The 19,369-nt window shown below is 38.7% G+C and overlaps 1 protein-coding gene across 10 annotated transcripts in view; it reads left to right on the top strand.

The window, feature by feature from the left end:
• KIF21B (kinesin family member 21B) overlaps positions 1–17,836 on the top strand; it is a 118,875-nt gene extending 101,039 nt beyond the window's left edge. For 4 of the 10 annotated variants that reach the window (XM_063453202.1, XM_063453201.1, XM_063453207.1 and 1 more), the window contains 12 exons: positions 3,337–3,536; positions 4,611–4,679; positions 7,311–7,424; positions 7,562–7,600; positions 8,060–8,196; positions 8,643–8,823; positions 8,933–9,097; positions 11,446–11,563; positions 11,793–11,963; positions 16,099–16,298; positions 16,578–16,802; positions 16,903–17,836. In XM_063453202.1, the coding sequence (XP_063309272.1) occupies positions 3,337–3,536; positions 4,611–4,679; positions 7,311–7,424; positions 7,562–7,600; positions 8,060–8,196; positions 8,643–8,823; positions 8,933–9,097; positions 11,446–11,563; positions 11,793–11,963; positions 16,099–16,298; positions 16,578–16,677 (1,494 nt within the window). In that variant the 3' untranslated portion in view covers positions 16,678–16,802; positions 16,903–17,836. The remainder of the gene's footprint in view (positions 1–3,336; positions 3,537–4,610; positions 4,680–7,310; positions 7,425–7,561; positions 7,601–8,059; positions 8,197–8,642; positions 8,824–8,932; positions 9,098–11,445; positions 11,564–11,792; positions 11,964–16,098; positions 16,299–16,577; positions 16,803–16,902) is intronic. The other 6 variants (XM_063453209.1, XM_063453204.1, XM_063453210.1 and 3 more) reach the window with 3 other exon arrangements.
• Positions 17,837–19,369: the final 1,533 nt, after the last annotated feature.

The following is a 19,369-nucleotide window of genomic DNA, read 5'->3' as shown; positions in this document are numbered from 1 at the left end:
CAGAGTTGTATTTGTGTGCAGTGTTTTCATTGGAATGCTGGGATGTATGCATTGCCACATACACACAGACACAAACTTACACAAACACTGAGATGCACACAGCAATACAGACAAACATGCAGTGGTGTATTTGTGTGCAATGTTGTTGGAACACAGGGGATTATTTGTGTGCTGTGTTAGTGGTGGAATGCAGGGATGTATTTGTGTGCAGTGTTAGCATATGTGTGTGCTATGTTGGCATTAGAATGTTGGGATGAATGCATTGCCACACGTATAGATACACAGATACTGACACATATATATATATATATATATATATATATATATACACACATGCTCAGAAACACACACACACACACACACAAGTACACATATACATTGACACACACACAGACACAGGTATACATTCACACAGATAAACACACACACACACAGATAGATACACACACTGACACAAACACAGCCAGATACACACACACACACACAGCCCAATTCACACACCACAGCCAGATACACACACAGCCAGGTACAAACACACACATAAAGCCAGATACACACACACACAGTTATTTAGATAAACACATACATATAGCCAGATACACACATACACACATACCGCCAGATACACACATACAGCCAGATACAGACACACACATATAGCCAGATACACACACACACATAGCCAGATACATACACATATAGTCAGATAAACACACACATATAGCCAGATGCACTGACTCAGACCCAGGTACACTCACATATATCAATTTACATCATATTTTAGACACCCTCATGTCTCCTTACCTTTTGGGCACAGATGGGTGAGTAACTGATGTTTGACTAGTGGCTAGGGAGACCACTAGTGGTGAAAAACTGGAATTGTTCCTGACAGAGGTGGTGTGTGTGTGTGTGAAGAGTGCTGTGTGTGTTTGGGGGGGGGGGGGAGTTGCTGTGTGTGTGTTGCATAGTTTGAGGGGTGCAGGTAGCAAATTCGTTTTTTTGTTGTTTTTTTGATAATGCTATACATTAATAAAATTTTCACTCCCCCCCACCCCTCCCTTCTTCTTACTTTTTGGTGAAGTAGGAGGAGACACAGCCAGCCCTGGTGGTGTGGTGGGGGTGAGTTCTGTGTAGGTTGCAGCTCGTCTGGCTTCAGACTCCTATCCTTCCACGCGCAGAATGATGTGTGGAGCGTTGCCATGGTAACGCACAGCAACGCTCCACACAGCCTGCTTACGGGAGGAGTAACCTGCCTTATAGGTGCTTCCTCCCTTCCTCCCGCCTTCTCTCCCACATCGAACGGCAGATAAGAACCATTAGGCCCATCTAGTCTGCCCAATTTTCTAAATACTTTCATTAGTCCCTAGCCTTATCTTATAGTTAGGATAGCCTTATGCCTATCCCACGCATGCTTAAACTCCTTTACTGTGTTAACCTCTACCACTTCAGCTGGAAGGCTATTCCATGCATCCACTAACCTCTCAGTAAAGTAACTTCCTGATATTATTTTTAAACCTTTGCCCCTCTAATTTAAAACTATGTCCTCTTCTTGTGGTAGTTTTTCTTCTTTTAAATATAGTCTCCTCATTTACTGTGTTTATTCCCTTTATGTATTTAAATGTTTCTATCATATCCCCCCTGTCTCGTCTTTCCTCCAAGCTATACATGTTAAGTTCCTTTAACCTTTAACCTTTCCTTGTAAGTTTAATCCTGCAATCCATGAACCAGTTTAGTAGCCCTTTTCTGAGCTCTCTCTAAAGTATCAATATCCTTCTGGAGATATGGTCTCCAGTACTGCATACAACACTCCAAGTGAGGTCTCACCAGTGCTCTGTATAATGGCATGAGCACTTCCCTCTTTTTACTGCTAATACTTCTCCCTATACAACCAAGCATTCTGCTAGCATTTCCTGCAGCTCAATTACATAGTCTGCCTACCTTTAAGTCATCAGAAATAATCACCCCCAAATCCCTTTCCTCAGATGTTGAGGTTAGGACTCTATCAAATATTCTGTACTCTGCCCTTGGGTTTTTACGTCCAAGATGCATTATCTTGCACTTCTCCACATTAAATGTCAGTTGCCACAACTCTGACCATTTTTCTAGTTTACCTAAATCATTTGCCATTTCGCTTATCCCTCCTGGAACATCAACCCAGTTACATATCTTAGTATCATCAGCAAAAAGACATACCTTACCATCAAGACCTTCTGCAATATCACTAATAAAAACATTAAAGAGAATGGGTCCAAGTACAGATCCCTGAGATACCCCACTGGTGACAAGCCCAAGCTTTGAATATACTCCATTGACTACAACCCTCTGTTGCCTGTCACTCAGCCACTGCCTTACCCATTCAACAATGTTGGAATCCAAACTTAAAGATTGCAATTTATTGATAAGCCTTCTATGTGCAACAGTGTCAAAAGCCTTACTGAAATCTAGGTAAGCAATGTCTACTGCACCACCCTGATCTATTATTTTAGTTACCCAATCAAAAAATTCAGTAAGATTAGTTTGGCATGATCTCTCTGAAATAAACCCATGTTGTCTCTGATCTTGAAATCCATGTGATTTTAGATGTTCAACAATCCTATCCTTTAACATGGTTTCCATTACTTTCCCTACTACTGAAGTAAGGCTTACTGGCCTATAGTTGCCCGACTCCTCCCTTCTACCTTTCTTGTGAATGGGCACAACATTTGCTAACTTCCAATCTTCTGGGACTACTCCTGTTTACAATGATTGGTTAAATAAATTAGGTCCCATTGACTTATTTGACTTAAGGATCTCCCCTGTCGACCTGGGCACACTGGGCAGCACCGTGGGGCCCCAATGCATGTGCCCATGGAAAAAGCCGGCCCTGCTCATAAACCACAGACGTTTGTTTTTTGTATAAGGCTGAATTAGGAATGCATTACACTATTGCTCACTGTGGCACGTAAAGGAATAATTTTAACAGTGATGTGCATGCCCAGTTAAGGTACAAGATGCCACTTGGTGCAGGATTTAAACCAAGGTTTTTTTACATTCAGGAAATCAAGAAGTCATCTTTTAAATAACATATGGAATTGTTGTTTCTATGGTTTCTGACATACAAGAGATGTGCTAGCTAATGAATTGCATTATGGCATAAATTTGCCAAAACTCTAAAAAGAAAAAAAGCTGTCATGTTCTCATTATGATCTGCTTCAAACCTTCCATGTGTTTATGATATACTCGTTAGTAATTGCAGCAAGCTTTACACATGTCTGCACAAGTTATAGCTATTTGGTGTGAAACCTTTGTGGATGTATACTACTGTTTCAGTGCTTTAATGAACTGTCTATTTCACAGGGGGAACCCCGCCTTTCGTGGCAAGTGAAGGCTGTGTCTGCAGAGTCCCTGAGCCCATTACTGGATGCTTCCAGAAGAAATGTTACCAAATCTCTTGCATCACTGACTGATATTTTAGAAGATGTTGGAGGATTCTCCACTGGATCTCTTCGTGGCAGAGGGTCTTATAGCCTTACCCTACCTATCCGTGGAAATACCTTGTAAGTGGCACATCATAAAAGAAGACATTTTTATTGATAGTTATTGCAAAGTTATTAACTACAAAACGTAGACCACCTGGTTATCCTTTTCTCTCTAGATCTAGGATTCTACTTCAATCCCTCTATTTGGTGGGTTGTACCATTCCATAATTTTCTACACAAGCTTTACTCCATTGCATTGACTTAGTCATTTAAGCATGTGCAATAGAACAACCACGAACAGTCATTGCTCATTTAGAAAATGAGTAAGAATTTCTTGAATTATAGAATGCAAATGTTCTTATGCTCAACACTTTTCCCTTAGAAATGAATGAGAGACTATTAATTGGGTGAGATATGTACCCCATTTATTTCCTATATTTCCTGGTAAATGAGGGAGGCTTAGGGGGTTAAAATTATTTATGTTGAGTTGCTTATAGATGCATTAATAAGCACTCATAATTAACAAAAAAATGATGGAAAGGCATCTTCAAAATAATATTATTGTTAAAACTTGCAAAGGAGATAAATTCTGAGTTGATGTTTTTTTTTTTTGTTATATTATTTTTTTCAATATGCATATTTTCTAGGTACAGTAAAAACCAAAGAAAACTGTTATTTGCACACTATCCCAAATCCCTATGCACATTTAAATAACTGGACTTTTTTTTTGTATCACTCCAATGGTCATTTAAGTGTAAGGTCACCTGCAACGTCAAGGCAAAACCTCTTAGGTGAGTCCTACACTAACAAATCACCTTGCTGTCTTCAGCTTTAAGGTAAAATCCTCTAATGAGACAGAGAGGGGTATTTTTCTAAACCAGTATATACTTATTAACCCTTAATAGAGAACACATGGGGTGAGCGGCAGCACATAATACAAAAACAAATACAAACATACACAACTAAGCCCTGTGCTACATAGGGATTTTGAATAGTGCACAAGTTTTTTTCTTTGGTTTTTATTGTATGTTTTGGGGCTAATGTGTACTATAGTCATTGCTGCCACCCAGGAGTAGTGGGAGTTTGAGCACAGGGCTTAATTGTTTTCTTTTTCATTGCATGTATTGTATACTTTCTTATTTCTCCATTCAGCCCCAGGCAGTCCAGAGGCTCAACCTCTCCTCTGACACTCAGAAAGTCCTATGACAAAGGACAGCCCAGGTAATAAATGATAGAATCTGGTTATTTATGGGGATCATACATGGATAAAATTAAATTACATGGATAATATTTATCTAGGGCTTTTAGAGCATACCATTTTCATGGGCTTCACATGGAGGAATCAGAGAATATATTTAAGTATTTTCAAGGAGCAATTATTGATGCTATTGAAAACTTATGTAAATTTGAAGCTAGCAGGGTGTTTACATGGAAATTCAGTTAGGTCTGGAAATATTTAGACACTGACACAAGTTTTGTTATTTTGTCTGTTTGCCGAGCAAATTCAAGTTATAGTTTAATATTGAATGGGTTTAAAGTGCAGTCTTTAAGTTTTCACATCCAAATTGGAGGATGGGTTTATGAATTACAGCTCTTTAATATGTATGTGGCCAGTTGAATCAAAAGCTGTTTCATGGACAGGTGTAGGCTATTTATTTGATATGTATTCATTAATTAAGCAGGTAAAAGATCTGAACTTAATTCCAGGTGTGGCATTCATATTTGGAAGCTGTTGCTGTGAACCCACAGCATGCGATCAAAGGCGCTCTCAATGTAAGTTTAACAGGCCATCCTTAGACTGCCATAAAAATCCATCAGAGAAATAGCAAGAACATTTAGGATTGGCTAAATCAACATTTTGGTACATTATGAGAAAAAAAGAAAACACTGAGCTCTGAAACATGAGAAAGCCTGGATGTCCATGAAAAGCAACAGTGGTGGATGATCGTAGGATCGTAGGATCTTTTCCAAGAAAAACCCCTTCCAAACATCCCGCCAAGTGAAATACACCATTCAGGAGCTATGTGTCTACCAAAAGAGAAGACTTCACAAGAGCACATACATTGGATTAACCACAAGGTGGAAACCATTTGTAAGCTCAAGAATAGAAAGGACAGATTAGACTTTGCCAAAAAGCATCTAAAAAGGCCAGCCCAGTTTTGGAACAGCATTCATTGGACAGATGAAACTAAGATCAACCTGTACCAAAATGATGGGGGGGAAATGGACAGGGCTTGGAACGGCTCATGATCCAAAGCATACTATATCATCTGTAAATCAAAAAAACATAGTTGAGGCAATGTGATGGCATGGGCAGGCATGGCTTCCAGTGGCACTGGGTCACTAGTGTCTATTGATGATGTAACAGAAGACAATATCAGCTTGATGAATTCTGAAGTGTATAGGGATATATTGTCTGCTCAGATTCAGCCAAATTCAGCAAAGTTGATTAAATGGCACTTCAGATTACAGATGGACAATGAACAAAAATATATTGTGAAAGCAACATAATGCAAAGAAGTGGAATATTCTGCAATGGCCTTAGTCAATCTCCTGATCTCAATCTGATCGAGCATGCATTTCCCTTGCTAAAGACAAAACGTAGGCAGAAAGAAACACACAAACAAATAACAACTGAAGATAGGTTGAAATCCAGTATTGTCCTTGCATTCCAGACTTCATGCAGTCATGCCCTGCAAAGGATTCTCGACAAAGTATTATAAATTCAAATTTTTATTTTTTTGTGTCAATCTTTATTTTTAGTTGTGCGAATAGGTAAGAATGAGGTTACAATGTAAAAGGTTGCAAGTTACAAATACAAAATCATAACAATCTTATGACGCACACCATTTTTTGTGGTCAGGGGTACAGTAGAGTAAGGAGTTAGAAACACAACAGTTACTTCTCGCCCTAAAGCTTTCATAAATACTCTGCAGGGTGTAAAGCTGTATTTAGCTATACCTAAGGCCCGTCTCTGCTGTGTGCTAGCTTGTCTAAAGTAAGTGTGTGTCGAGTGCCAAATGTCAGGCTTAAGCACCAGAGTGTCTGGTTATTACCGGCACGCTAGGCTCGGCTACGTATCGGTGCAATGATCGTGACCTTAGGTATCAGAGACTGCCTGCTTGAAGCCCCTCGTGTGAGTCCACAGGTTTTATGATTGGGTACTCAAAGGCGTATAGTGTAGGAGGGGTTCGGTCATCTCTTAACGGGAAAAAATACAATTTTATTTATGATTGTGTTAGTTTGTCAAATTACATTTGAGCTACTGATATAAGGAGACCTGTGTATGAAAATGGTTGCAATTCCTAAACATTTCATACAATATTTTTGTCCAACCCCTTGAATCAAAGCTGAAAGTGTGTACTTGAATTGCATCTTGGTTGTCTCATTTCAGATCCATTGTGGTGGCATAGAGAGCCAAACTTGTAAAAATTGTGTCAGTGTCCAAATATTTCCAGGTCGTACTGTACATGGGGGTTCACATGGAAAGAAATAGTTATATTTAGTACTAACATTGTATGTAAATATGTAAAAGGAAATGACTACATGATCTTAGATATAGGAATTAACACTCATTAGGACTGAAGTTGGAGAAACTGATCAGCTACACACATCAATAAAATAGGAAGGACTGTGTTTTCCTGTAAGAGAGACAACACAAAAAGTTGTCCTTATTGGTGGGATATTAGGCTACTCCCAGCAAAGCTCATACTGTGAGCTGTGTAAAACCATAGTCAAAGCCAGTAAAGATCTCGGGTTTTCAGTCTTTTTTTAGGAAACATAAAGTTATATTAAAATTGATGATTAGCATTGTGTTACAGATTTAATTTTGTTTTTTAACCTTCCATTTAGGGCCATGGACTCCAATCTAACTCCCCCATCTTCTCCTCCCATGAGACCTCGTAATGATAAAAATGTATTTTCTAGACTTACTAGCAATCAAAGCACAGGAGCTGCACTGGATAAGTAAGATACTCTATACTGTTAATTCATAACCACTGCTCTGACTTCAAACTATCTGTTCTCCACTCTCTGTATCTGTCTTTTACATCTCTCGTAACATTTCTGCTCTCTCTCTTTCTAACCCTGGACTTTCTCTCTAGGTCTGATGAGAGTGACTGCTCCTTCTCGGAGGCCTCCAGGTACCGCACCATCTTATCCTGTGTGCATGTACTAAGTTATTATAAATCCCTAAAGTTATCACAAGCTCAGATTTTAATTTCCGTTTCACACCCTTTATTGCGTTTCATCAGTTACACCTAACGTTATGAGTCAATTCTTATGGGTGCCATTATCTGCATGACACACCAGCCTGTCCTTTCTGGTCGTGTAATATTATATCTTGCTTCTTATAACTAACTTAAAGAATGGAAATAACACTGCAATGTTTACTTTGTTAAAATTTAGATGTTTTGCATCATTTGCAACTTAATAGCATGAATTTATATATATGAATATAATTAATAAACCATTATAGATACAGATATTAACAGTGCATTTGAGATTACTTGTGACAGAAAAATGTAGGTTACTAAACATGCAGAGATTAAGTAAATGATACTGATCCATATGTCCTACATTGCTTTCTTTCTGCCACACAGGGGTGTGATAAGTCCTGTTGGGGGTGTAAAAGGTGCTAGAATGGCCCCACTGCAGTGTGTGGCTGTAGCAGAGGGACATACAAAGCCTGTTCTTTGTGTGGATGCAACAGAAGAGTTACTATTTACTGGATCTAAAGGTATCACCCATCCAAGATAAGTGAAAGCACAGTCTTTGTTGTGTATGCAGAGTGTGTTATTAGTGTAAATATATTGAATATATGTATATAATATATTAGTACGTTATACTGGGGTGTTGTTAGTAGAGCTGGTGCTAGCATAATTGTACATGGCTAACAATTTATGCAACACTTGATACATGATTAAAGGGAATAATGAAACTTAAAGTACCATTTTACATCAGGATTGATCATTGCAAATTTATAGTCTAAAAATATTGGGCACTGTTGTTTGCATCCACTCATTTGAAACATTTTAGAAATGTTGTTTCCTAAGATAGAATTTTTGGTCAAATTAGGTATTGGTTGACATATCTGGGGAACGTGATAGCATTTGTTAGTAGCTAATCGAGTACAAGTAAAACATTTATATTGTTTAATCATTAATGGTGTTTCCTATTTCTAAGATCGCACTTGCAAGATGTGGAATTTAGTAACAGGTCAAGAGATTGGCTCCCTACGTGGCCATCCTCACAACGTAGTATCGCTAAAGCATTGTCCCAACTCAGGCCTTGTAATTACCGCATCTGCCTCTTGTTTGCGGGTCTGGGATATCCGTGACCCTGCACGATGTGTGAGGACACTAATGTGAGTGTTGAGTAGCTCCAATTTTTTATTTTCTACATGATCAATAATTCTTCAATCTCTCTTCAATTCCTCAGTCTCTCTCCAATAGATTAATATTTTTTTCCATCAGGTCTTCAGGTCAGGTGGTATCAGGGGACCCCTGCTCCGGACTAGGCTTTCGCCCAACTAGTAGTTCCCAGGGGGATATGCAAATCAATCAGATTGCTCTTAACCCAGATGGGACCATTATGTACACTGCAACCGGGAATGCAGTGAGGGCATGGGAATTGAGCAGGTTTGTATATGCATTTGCATGCAAACTCTGTAGTGAGCTTAAGCACGATTGTATTGGCCTTATTGTAGTAAAGAACTAGCTCATGATTACACAAATAAGTAAATGGTTTTTTTTAACTACAGAAAAAATAACAGCACAGGTTTTCTGCACTTTAGAAGGACACTGCCTACCAAAATGCTTGTAGTCCAGGGCAATCTTCTTCTAGTGTACAGAGATTTTTCTGTCTTCTTTGCTGATAAAAAAAGGTATCTTTTTGGGATTGGCTAAATACAAATTATGTTATTCTATTGAACATCACTCATCAACAAGCTTTTGTGCTGTGTCTGTGCATAAAGAAGACATAATTAGTTTTGATGTAAAACCAACTTCTAATAGAATACAGATATAACTAGCATAGTTTGTATTTGCATAACAATATACTCTAACATTAATTCTTACTTTTCAGTTTAATGAGTATGCCACATACACTGAACAAATTTATAAACACAACACTTTTGTTTTTTCCCCCATTTTTCATGAGCTGAACTCAAAGATCTAAGACTTTTTCTATGTACACAAAAGGCCTATTTCTCTCAAATATTGTTCTCAAATCTGTCTAAATCTGTGTTAGTGAGCACTTCTCCTTTGCCGAGATAATCTATCCACCTCACAGGTGTGGCATATCAGGATGCTGATTAGACAGCATGATTATTACACAGGTGTGCCTTAGGCTGGCCACAATCTAAGGCCACTCTAAAATGTGCAGTTTTACTGTATTGTGGGGGTCCAGAGGGATCCGAAAACCAGTCAGTATCTGGTGTGACCACCATTTGTCTCATGCAGTGCAACACATCTCCTTTGCATAGAGTTGATCAGGTTGTTGATTGTGGCCTGTGGAATGTTGGTCCACTTCTCTTCAATGGCTGTGCGAAGTTGCTGGATATTGGCAGGACCTGGAAAACGCTGTCGTAAACTCCGATCCAGAGCATCCCAAACATGTTCAATGGGTGACATGTCCGGTGAGTATGCTGGCTATGCAAGAACTGGGATGTTTTCAGCTTCCAAGAATTATGTACAGATCCTTGCAATATGGGGTCCTGCATTATCATGCTGCAACATGAGGTGATGGCCGTGGATGTATGGCACAACAGTGGGCATCAGGATCTCATCATGGTATCTCTGTGCATTCAAAATGCCATCAATAAAATGCACCTGTGTTCATTGTCCATAACATACGCCTGCCCATACCATAACCACACCGCCACCCTGGGCCACTTTATCCACAATGTTGACATCAGCAAACCGCTCACTCAAGCGACGCCATACACGCTGTCTGCCATTTGCCCTGCACAGTGAAAACCAGGATACATCCGTGAAGAGGAAACCTCTCCAAAGTGCCAGACGCCATTGAATGTGAGCATTTGTCCACGCAAGTCGGTTACGACGATGAACTGCAGTCCGGTCGAGACCCCGATGAGGAACATGAGCATGCAGATGAGCTTCCCTGAGACGGTTTCTGACAAACCGATTGTTGCAGCAGCTGTCCGGGTGACTGGTCTCAGCCGTTCTTGGAGGTGAAGATGCTGGATGTGGAGGTCCTGGGCTAGTGTGGTTACACGTGGTCTGCGGTTGTGAGGCCGGTCGGATGTACTGCCAAATTCTCTGAAACGTCTTTGGAGACAGCTTATGGTAGAGAAATTACATTCAATTAACGGGTAATAGCTCTGGTGGACATTCCTGCAGTCAGCATGCCAATTGCACGCTCCCTCAAAACTTGCGAAATCTGTGGCATTGTGCTGTGTGACAAAACTGCACATTTTAGAGAGGCATTTTATTGTGGCACACCTGTGCAATAATCATGCTGTCTAGTTAGCATCTTGATATGCCAAACCTGTGAGGTGAATGTATTATCTCAGCAAAGGAGAAGTGTTTACTAACAGATTTAGACAGATTCGTGAACAATATTTGAGAGAAATAGGTCTTTTGTGTACGTAGAAAAAGTCTTAGATCTTTGAGTTCAGCTCATGAAAAATGGGGGCAAAAACAAAAAAGTGTGGTGTTTATAATTTTGTTCAGTGTATTTAGGTTTTCACCTATATACAGTCTTGTCATATGCCTTATTATATGATTTAAAATTTATAAATAGTCAATTTCATAAAACACATTACTTAGTTAACCTGGCTGTTCATATGATTTGCCAGGACAAAACATTATTTTAATAATATCTAAATATACATATTAGGACTCTTCACCCAACACATACATATACTTTTTTTCTATATAAAAGAGTGTCTGGATAAATAATTGTATATGAGTTAAATGATACATTCAAAAACATTTATGAAAATAACTTGATCATGCTTTTACAGGCTACAGCACATTGGGAAACTAACAGGTCACATGGCACCTGTAATGTGTCTCACCGTCACCAACACAAAGATTGGCCGTGACCTTGTTATCACTGGTTCGAAGGACCATTATGTCAAGGTGCTAAAGTTTGCATTGTTTTCCTTATTTATTTCTGAACTCCCTCCTTTTCTATTTATCCCCATTTTATTCCTCTCTTTTAAATAATTATCTTTTCCAGATTTCCTGTTATTCTTTGACCTTTCACTATTTTCTTTATTCTTATTCACTTTGCTATTTGAATATTTGTATCTTTGAGTCCTTCCACTGAGACCTCCTTTCTTGACCTTATTCCTCTATTTATTTCCAGATGTTTGAACTTCACTCAGGATGGGGCGGCAGTGTTTCTCCAACCTACAATCTTGAGCCTCCTCATTACGATGGGATTGAATGTTTGGCTGTACAGAATGGTGTACTCTGCAGTGGCTCCCGGGACAATGGTGTCAAGAAGTGGAACATTCAGCAGCATGAGCTTATTCAGGTGATTTCTCAAAGCCATTAGTAATGGGGCCACAGAGAGACTATTGTTTTTTAAATTGTACTTTAATAGATCACTGAAAATGCCATTAAATAATACAAAATGTATACAATCGAGATTTACACAGCATTCGTGTTATGAAATGGATTATTTCACAAAATAAGGTCAATTATTCTGGGATACTATACCAGATATGTATATGAATAAAATACATGAAAAAACATCAAAACAAACTCAGTCATTTTTATACATTTATAGCAGTGTGTGCAAGTTTGTTAATCATTAAGTATTATCTGTATTCCGCATTAATTTGATCTAAAATGTGATTTGATCTTTCGCTAAGTATTACTAATATCTAGAGAGTTTGATTAACCCCTTAAGGATACATGACATGTCATGTCTCCCTTTTATTCCAGAAGTTTGGTCCTTAAGGGGTTAAACACATCACATAAAAAGTAATAATGTGTATATCTGCATTAAACACATTGATGGTCGGTCACTATCTTTAGTGGCAAAGATGTATGAAGGATATATAAAATACATCTATCTTAAGGGAGTATTTGGATCCAAATGTTTAAATCAATAAGATTTGTATGTTTTTTTTGTAACTCAATCACAAATGTTGATTGTTAACCTGAAGTGAGTTGTGCTATCATGTGAAGAACATTCTAAGAACACTGGATTTATGCTTATTAGGCTAAAAAGGTTACAAGGAAATTGCCAAAAATGCAGTGTTTCTTCAAGCTTTGAAGAAGTAAATAATGTACAAATAGAGGGAATATACTTCAATGATTTTCCTTCTCAGAAAGGGCCCATCTAAATGTGCCTAGTCGAAAATGTCATTAATACTCACAAAATAAGGGCATGGCTCACAACATCATCTCTTTACATGTCTTATTTGAGTATTTGAGCATACCATAAGGAAGGCTTTGAAGTGGTGTGCATGATGACAACATGAATGATGGTGGATGGCATATAATATCATATGAAGCTAACTAGTACACTAAATTTGGAATTTTACCAACACATTTTCAAAAAGCCATGCAGCATCATAATGTGCTGCATCGTAATGCTCCAAAACACAAAACTAAATCTACAACTGAATGGCTGAGAAAAAAAAAAAAGCAATGCTTTGATGGAATATCAAAATCAAATTAGAAGGTCAGTTCGAGCACTTAAATTTCTTAGAGGAGGTTATAGGTGTCAGAGATATTGTCAAATCAAAGACGCTGAAGATGTCCCACTAATGATATCAGCCAAGCAGACTAGAACACTTTGTTTTGGGTTGCTTATAATACTGGTAGCAGGGAACCCGATGTGTGTATCAGCAGTGGCATTGCTGATATCAGCTTAAAGAGTAGTTCAAATCATCCTTTGTGATGATTGGTACTGGTCTTTGAGATAAACTACTCATGCCATAATTACAGGTAGAGGACTATGAAGTAAGCAAGATGTTCCTGATTGTAGTGTCTCATCCTTTTGTGGGAGGGTTCTGCTTTCAGCTAAGGCTGCACTAAACTGTGCTCAGAGGGACAGTTGAACAAGCAAATAACGTTTTTGTATTTAGATTTATTTATTTTTTGCCCAAATAATGCATTACAAAATACTGGTTCAAAATGTACCCAGGGAAATAAACACAAAGGAACTATTGCTACATGAAGTAAGCAGTGCAGTCAAAGCAGCCAATGAACAGTGATAATTTGTATCAGTACTGTAGAGAAATGGACTGAAAATACCTCAAAGCTATACAGTATTTTGTTGACAGTTACAGGACATATTTAGTTGATGCTATTGCTGTCAATGCTGGTGTTGCCGGATTAAATTTTTTTGTTAAGGCTACTTCTGTATTTTCACTTTAAGATAATGTTTTTCCAACAAGCAGAGAGAATATTTGATTGATGTGTTCAATCAGAACATGAAAAAATATGAATGCTGTTTATATGTTTTCTGTTTAATCAGATTAGAATGCATATCTCTAGAAAATTCTGTAGTGGCATTTTACACCACAATAGCTATATAACATCATGATCATAATTTTGTTCCTGCATCTTTCTTCAGGGAATTAGAATGATTTTTTAATGGATTAAACCAGTTTGACATTTTACAAGATCAATTGTGTATTTTATTTGTATCATACTCCCAGATATGATGCTGTTCCTCCAACACACAAAATCACAGAGATGTTGTTTTATCAACTCTTGTGTATGTATTATGTACCTAGTGGACAGGGGATTGACACTGACTCTGTTTTATAACATCCATAATTGCATTGTGGACATCACTTAATAGTACAGATAGTGTTTTTAACATGCTGCTAGTTTAGTTTTCCCTGATAACTAAATGTAAAATAGGAAATGATAACAGAAACAATCTGTACTGTTCAGTATACCAATATTTTTTCACAAGTGTGAATTTGTTTCCACTGTCTAAGTCCACATCAGACCAAGTCAGCCTAAAACACCACTTATACAAGAGATTCAGTGTTACCACATTTTCACAAGATGGTAAAATGTGATGTACTATGCTTGTCCATATGCATGTCATTTTAAATATTGGCTTGTAAAGCCAACATACAGGACAACAAATCCTACAACTAATAGACTGCAATGCTTTTTCTTATGGCTGCCAGTAATTTAGATATTAACTAATTTGCTCTTTGTAAGATGATCATGAGAACCTAAGCGTAGAACAAGCCATGTAAGTCAAAATGCTTAAATCATAGGACATTACCCACACATTTATGAGAAAACATGGCCGTAAAGGCACCAGTAAAGATCCATTGCAGTATGCACATGCACATTGAAAGAACTGGAGAACCACCAAAACATTATTTTGAAAGATGGAGACCTTGACTGAAGCTCATTTATCTCCTCCCAATAAACTCCTCCTATGCTTTCTATCATATCATGCTCCTACTCATCAACCTAACTCAGAGCCACCTAGGTTACAGAGAGAATTGATCCATGAATTAAGTATAGTAGGAAGTTTGAGTCTTGTTGAATAAGCTAGGTTTGTTAAGGAGAGTAGTTCTAATGTTATGTGAGGAAGCAAAGCTTCTCAATTGCAACTGGCTCCCTAATGAGATGACTTCAATTGCACTAGCCATGTAAGGCAGTGCTCCCCAACCTTTTTATCGCCGCGAACCGGTAAACGTTTGATAATTTTTCCGTGGCCCGCTTGTTTTGATTTAATAAGACAAAAAAAAAAACAGTCACATATATTAAAAAAACACGCAGACACATACATAGTCAGAAAATCACAAACACAGTCACATGAAGACATAGACTCAAAATTGTGTGTATGTGTGTGTGAGCGGTGAGGTGTGTATGTGAGGGTGGCAGTGTGTGTGAGAGTTGCAGTGTGTGTGTGTTTGGGGCGGTGTGTGTATGGGGGGCAGTGTTTGTGGGGCAGTGTGTGCAGTGTGTCTATGGGGGCAGTGTTTGCGGGGCAGTGTGTGTAGTGTGTGTGTGTTTGGGGCAGTGTTTGTGGGGCAGTGTGTGTATGGGGGGTAAGGAGGGTAGGGAGGCTTTTTTTTAATTTATTTAATTGAACTTAATATATTCATGTCCCCCCTCCCTCCTCTCCCCCCTCTTACCTTTACTGGGAGGAGGGGGGACATTTATTAGTCCCTGGTGGTCCGGTGGGGATTCCCTGGTGGTCCGGTGGTGGTGAGATGAACTCTAGCCCAGTTACAGGGCTAGAGTTCACTCTCGCGAGATTTGGAGCGTTGCCGTGGTTACCGCGGCAACGCTCCAAATCTCGCGAGAGGAGGACCCGGAGGAGCTGCAGGTAAGAGCTCCCGGGTCCTCTCTCATTCCCTCCGCTGACGGCTGTCAGCACAGTGCCTGCGGACCGGGGAGGGAGATCTCTGATCTCCCCTCCGATCCGCAGGCACATTGCAGGGCTGGCACTTGGGCAATGCCAGCCCTGCATTAGCCGGCAGGCTCGCACACCCCTGGGCGGCCCGGTACCGTTTGATCCATGGACCGGTACCGGTCAGCGGCCCGGGGGTTGGGGAACACTGATGTAAGGTATTCAGATAATACAAACTGACATTGTGAAAGAGAGGTAAGTCTTTTAACGTAACAAATAAAGAAAAAACATCAAAATGGTGATAAATATGTAATTTATTTTGCAGCAAGTTCCCAATGCACATCGAGATTGGGTTTGCGCTTTGGGCTTTGTGCCAGGACGTCCAATGATGCTCAGTGGTTGTCGTGGTGGCACTCTGAAGGTTTGGAATATGGAGAATTTTACACCTATAGGAGAAGTGAAGGGCCACGAGAGTCCTATTAATGCCATGTGTGCTAACAGCCGCCATGTCTTCACTGCATCCAGGTAAGTTATAACCAATTAAGTAATTTAAAAGTTATTTGCTTTAGGTATAATTTATTATGTTGCATTCCATAACAATTGTACCTATTAGGGAACTTGCCATTTCTTTCCCTTTTTTATGTCTTTTTTTTCCTCTTTAGTACTAATGTGCCTGATTTTCTTTCCTTTAACCCTCTCCCCTTCTCTTCCCTATCTTATATTCTATTTCCCCTCTTGTGTTTCTAATAAACTTCCACCTCCCTCCCATTCCTTTTTTTCTGTATTCCTCGCTTTTTCTCTCAGTGACTGCCGGGTCAAGCTGTGGGTCTATGTTCCTGGCCTTACTCCGTGTCTCCCACGACGTGTTCTGGCGATCAAGGGTCGTGCCACTAGCCTTCCATAACCTGCCCTCCATCTCTCACCTTCCCATATTTCCTCTAACAACTCCCCCTTTTACAAATATGCCACCCCTAACCCCTTCATTTAAGGTATGGGACACTCACCTCTATATAAAGAGAGATTTGACAGGTGAGAGAGCTCAGTCTGTCTATCTATAATTTATGCTCTCTCTTTCATGTGTATAAATAAACTGAAACTGACTAACTTCCTGTGCCCTCTTGCCCTGCAGTGACCTCACAGTGAAGATGTGGAGTGGGAGAAGAGGTCTTTTCCAGATCACGTGACCACACTGACCCCTGGACCTCAACCCCTGTCAGGGGTCAAAGGACAGGGGGCTTATGTTGGTTTATTAACCACTCCTGACGAGTAGGATCGTAACATCTGATATTTCTATGGAAGCATTTTCCAACTTGCTGTTTCTTTACATCCAATCCTGTTACTTATTGGGCCACTTCCACCGTATAGTCCACAAATTACCCAGTCACTTATCCTCATTAAAACAAATCAACCTTCCTAATCAATATATGAGATAGTTAACTGAGGAAAAAGATCAGGTAGAGGTGGGTGAAATGGAGAAGTGTAGAGTGATAGAGATGGATGAGGTGAGAACACCATCCTTATTACCTTAATACTGTTTTAGTTCAACTTTAGCTGCCTTGCCAATGCCCAAGTACCTCCTAGCATGCATACCTCTGCACCAGGAATCACTTCCATAAATAAAACTTTGCATTGTTTGTTCTACCCCAGCAGTTTATTTTCAATATCCCTCTAAGCTGATGTACCCATTATGCTGCCAGACACCAAAAAAACAATACGGTGCACTAAACTCACAACTACCAGCCTCCATAAAATGCACCTCCCTTTAACAACACTCTTATTTTCCTTTTTGTTTTTAATCAAGAGAAATAACAATACAATTAACAAGAATCTCACATTGCCCTGAAAAAGCTACCTCTAGGAGTTACAATGCTAAATTTAGTTTACACTGCATGTCTCTGGGAGAAAAGCTGTTGAATGGGCTTTTTCTGGCATAAAAGCTATTAGTAGGAGGGTGTTTCACTGTACAAAGTTTTAATATGTTTATTTAAGCACAATTTTTACATTTTGTCAACAAGTACCAAGTGTTAAATGTGTCAATAAAGTTCACATTTTAAATGTACAAATGGCATGCAAGAGACATGATTTTTTTAGAAAGATGGAGTAAGGATAACATGATAGTGGCACTAGTTCGTGCATCCTGAATCAACTGTATATTTTATTGAACACTTGTCTGTGTATAGGAAGGAGGATGGTTAAAATATCTGTATCAGAAATGTAATGCAATATAGCCAAATATACTGAAAAGAAAGTTACGTTGTTATTTGCCATCCATAGTATCTTTTTTTAGCAAAATGTAAATAAAAAGCTATTTACAGTTATCTAGGAAACATACAGACATGCTTTGCTTAAAAAAAGTCAACTCTGAAATTCAACTATGGAATTATAAAAAATGTAGACACAAGCAATGGTGGAATGGAAGATAAAAAAAAAAAGGAGTTTCGTTGGGATTTGACAACATTATGTACATTTATAAAAAGGCCAATACCTTGCAGTTTAATTAAACTTATTCTAGGACATTGGAGAATTGGAGAATTGTACCATTTCAGAAACGCATTTGAAAGGAGGAGTCAAGTAATACGATCCCTTTTGTTACATCAATAGAGTGGAAATTAACTCAATGAAATCACTGTTGAAAAAAAAATGATCACATTGAAATTTCAGATATTCATTGCGGTATATCACATTTTTAAACATATTGCAGACGTATTTTAATGGAACACTCCAAAGGGAACAACAATTTAGTAGATTTATGTGCATTTTCTCATTGGGGTTATCTATAAACAACTTGTAAAACTGCAGATTTCCTGTCTGCAGCCTTTGCAAACCTTCTGCTTTTTCCCAGCACAAACTCTCTGTGGTTGTTCAATCACAGACTTTCCAATGCAACTCAGTGAGAAGTCTTTATAGGACACATGCGTGCCGCTGGAGGTTTGCTTCATGGAGTGAAACTAATAGCAGGTAACAAGGCCAGTTGTCTAATTGACAACCTGGAAGATGTAACAAAGGTTAATTTATAAATGTGCAATTTGTTATAGAAATCTGCACTTTTTCTAAAATGATAAAAGATTACGCACTTTTCACACATGACGCTCTTCAGCTAGCTAAAGTGCTTTACACGTGTTGTGGGGTGTTGCTCAATATCATTATTTAGCTTTTTAGATAACATTGGTGAATATGAAAAAAAAGAATCACAAATCAAGTAAAGTGAATAAAGAAAGGATAAAAACATATTATCATCGGTGGCTTATTGAGCATGTGGAACGATTGCTGTTCTCAATAACTATTTTATGCCAATGCATCTCTATGGGTATTATTCAGATCATAAAGCTTCTCATGCTGTCACAAGAATTTGCTGCTGCAATTTCATTCAATCTTTCTGACCCTTTTTTTGACAGAAAAGTTTTTCTTCCCTCTATATTTGCATGGTCACACACATACCCACACACACTGTTACACATCAACACATGCGGTCACACATACACACTATTACACATATACACAATCATACACTCACAGATATATCTATACACAATCTTTCACAATATTCGCAAACAGTTACACACACATACACACTCATACACATACTGTTACACATA

Source organism: Pelobates fuscus, chromosome 1 (genome assembly GCF_036172605.1).
Source record: "Pelobates fuscus isolate aPelFus1 chromosome 1, aPelFus1.pri, whole genome shotgun sequence".
Taxonomy (NCBI): domain Eukaryota; kingdom Metazoa; phylum Chordata; class Amphibia; order Anura; family Pelobatidae; genus Pelobates; species Pelobates fuscus.
The sequence above is the reverse complement of the archived record's forward strand: the minus strand, read 5'-3'. Positions and strand labels throughout refer to the sequence as shown.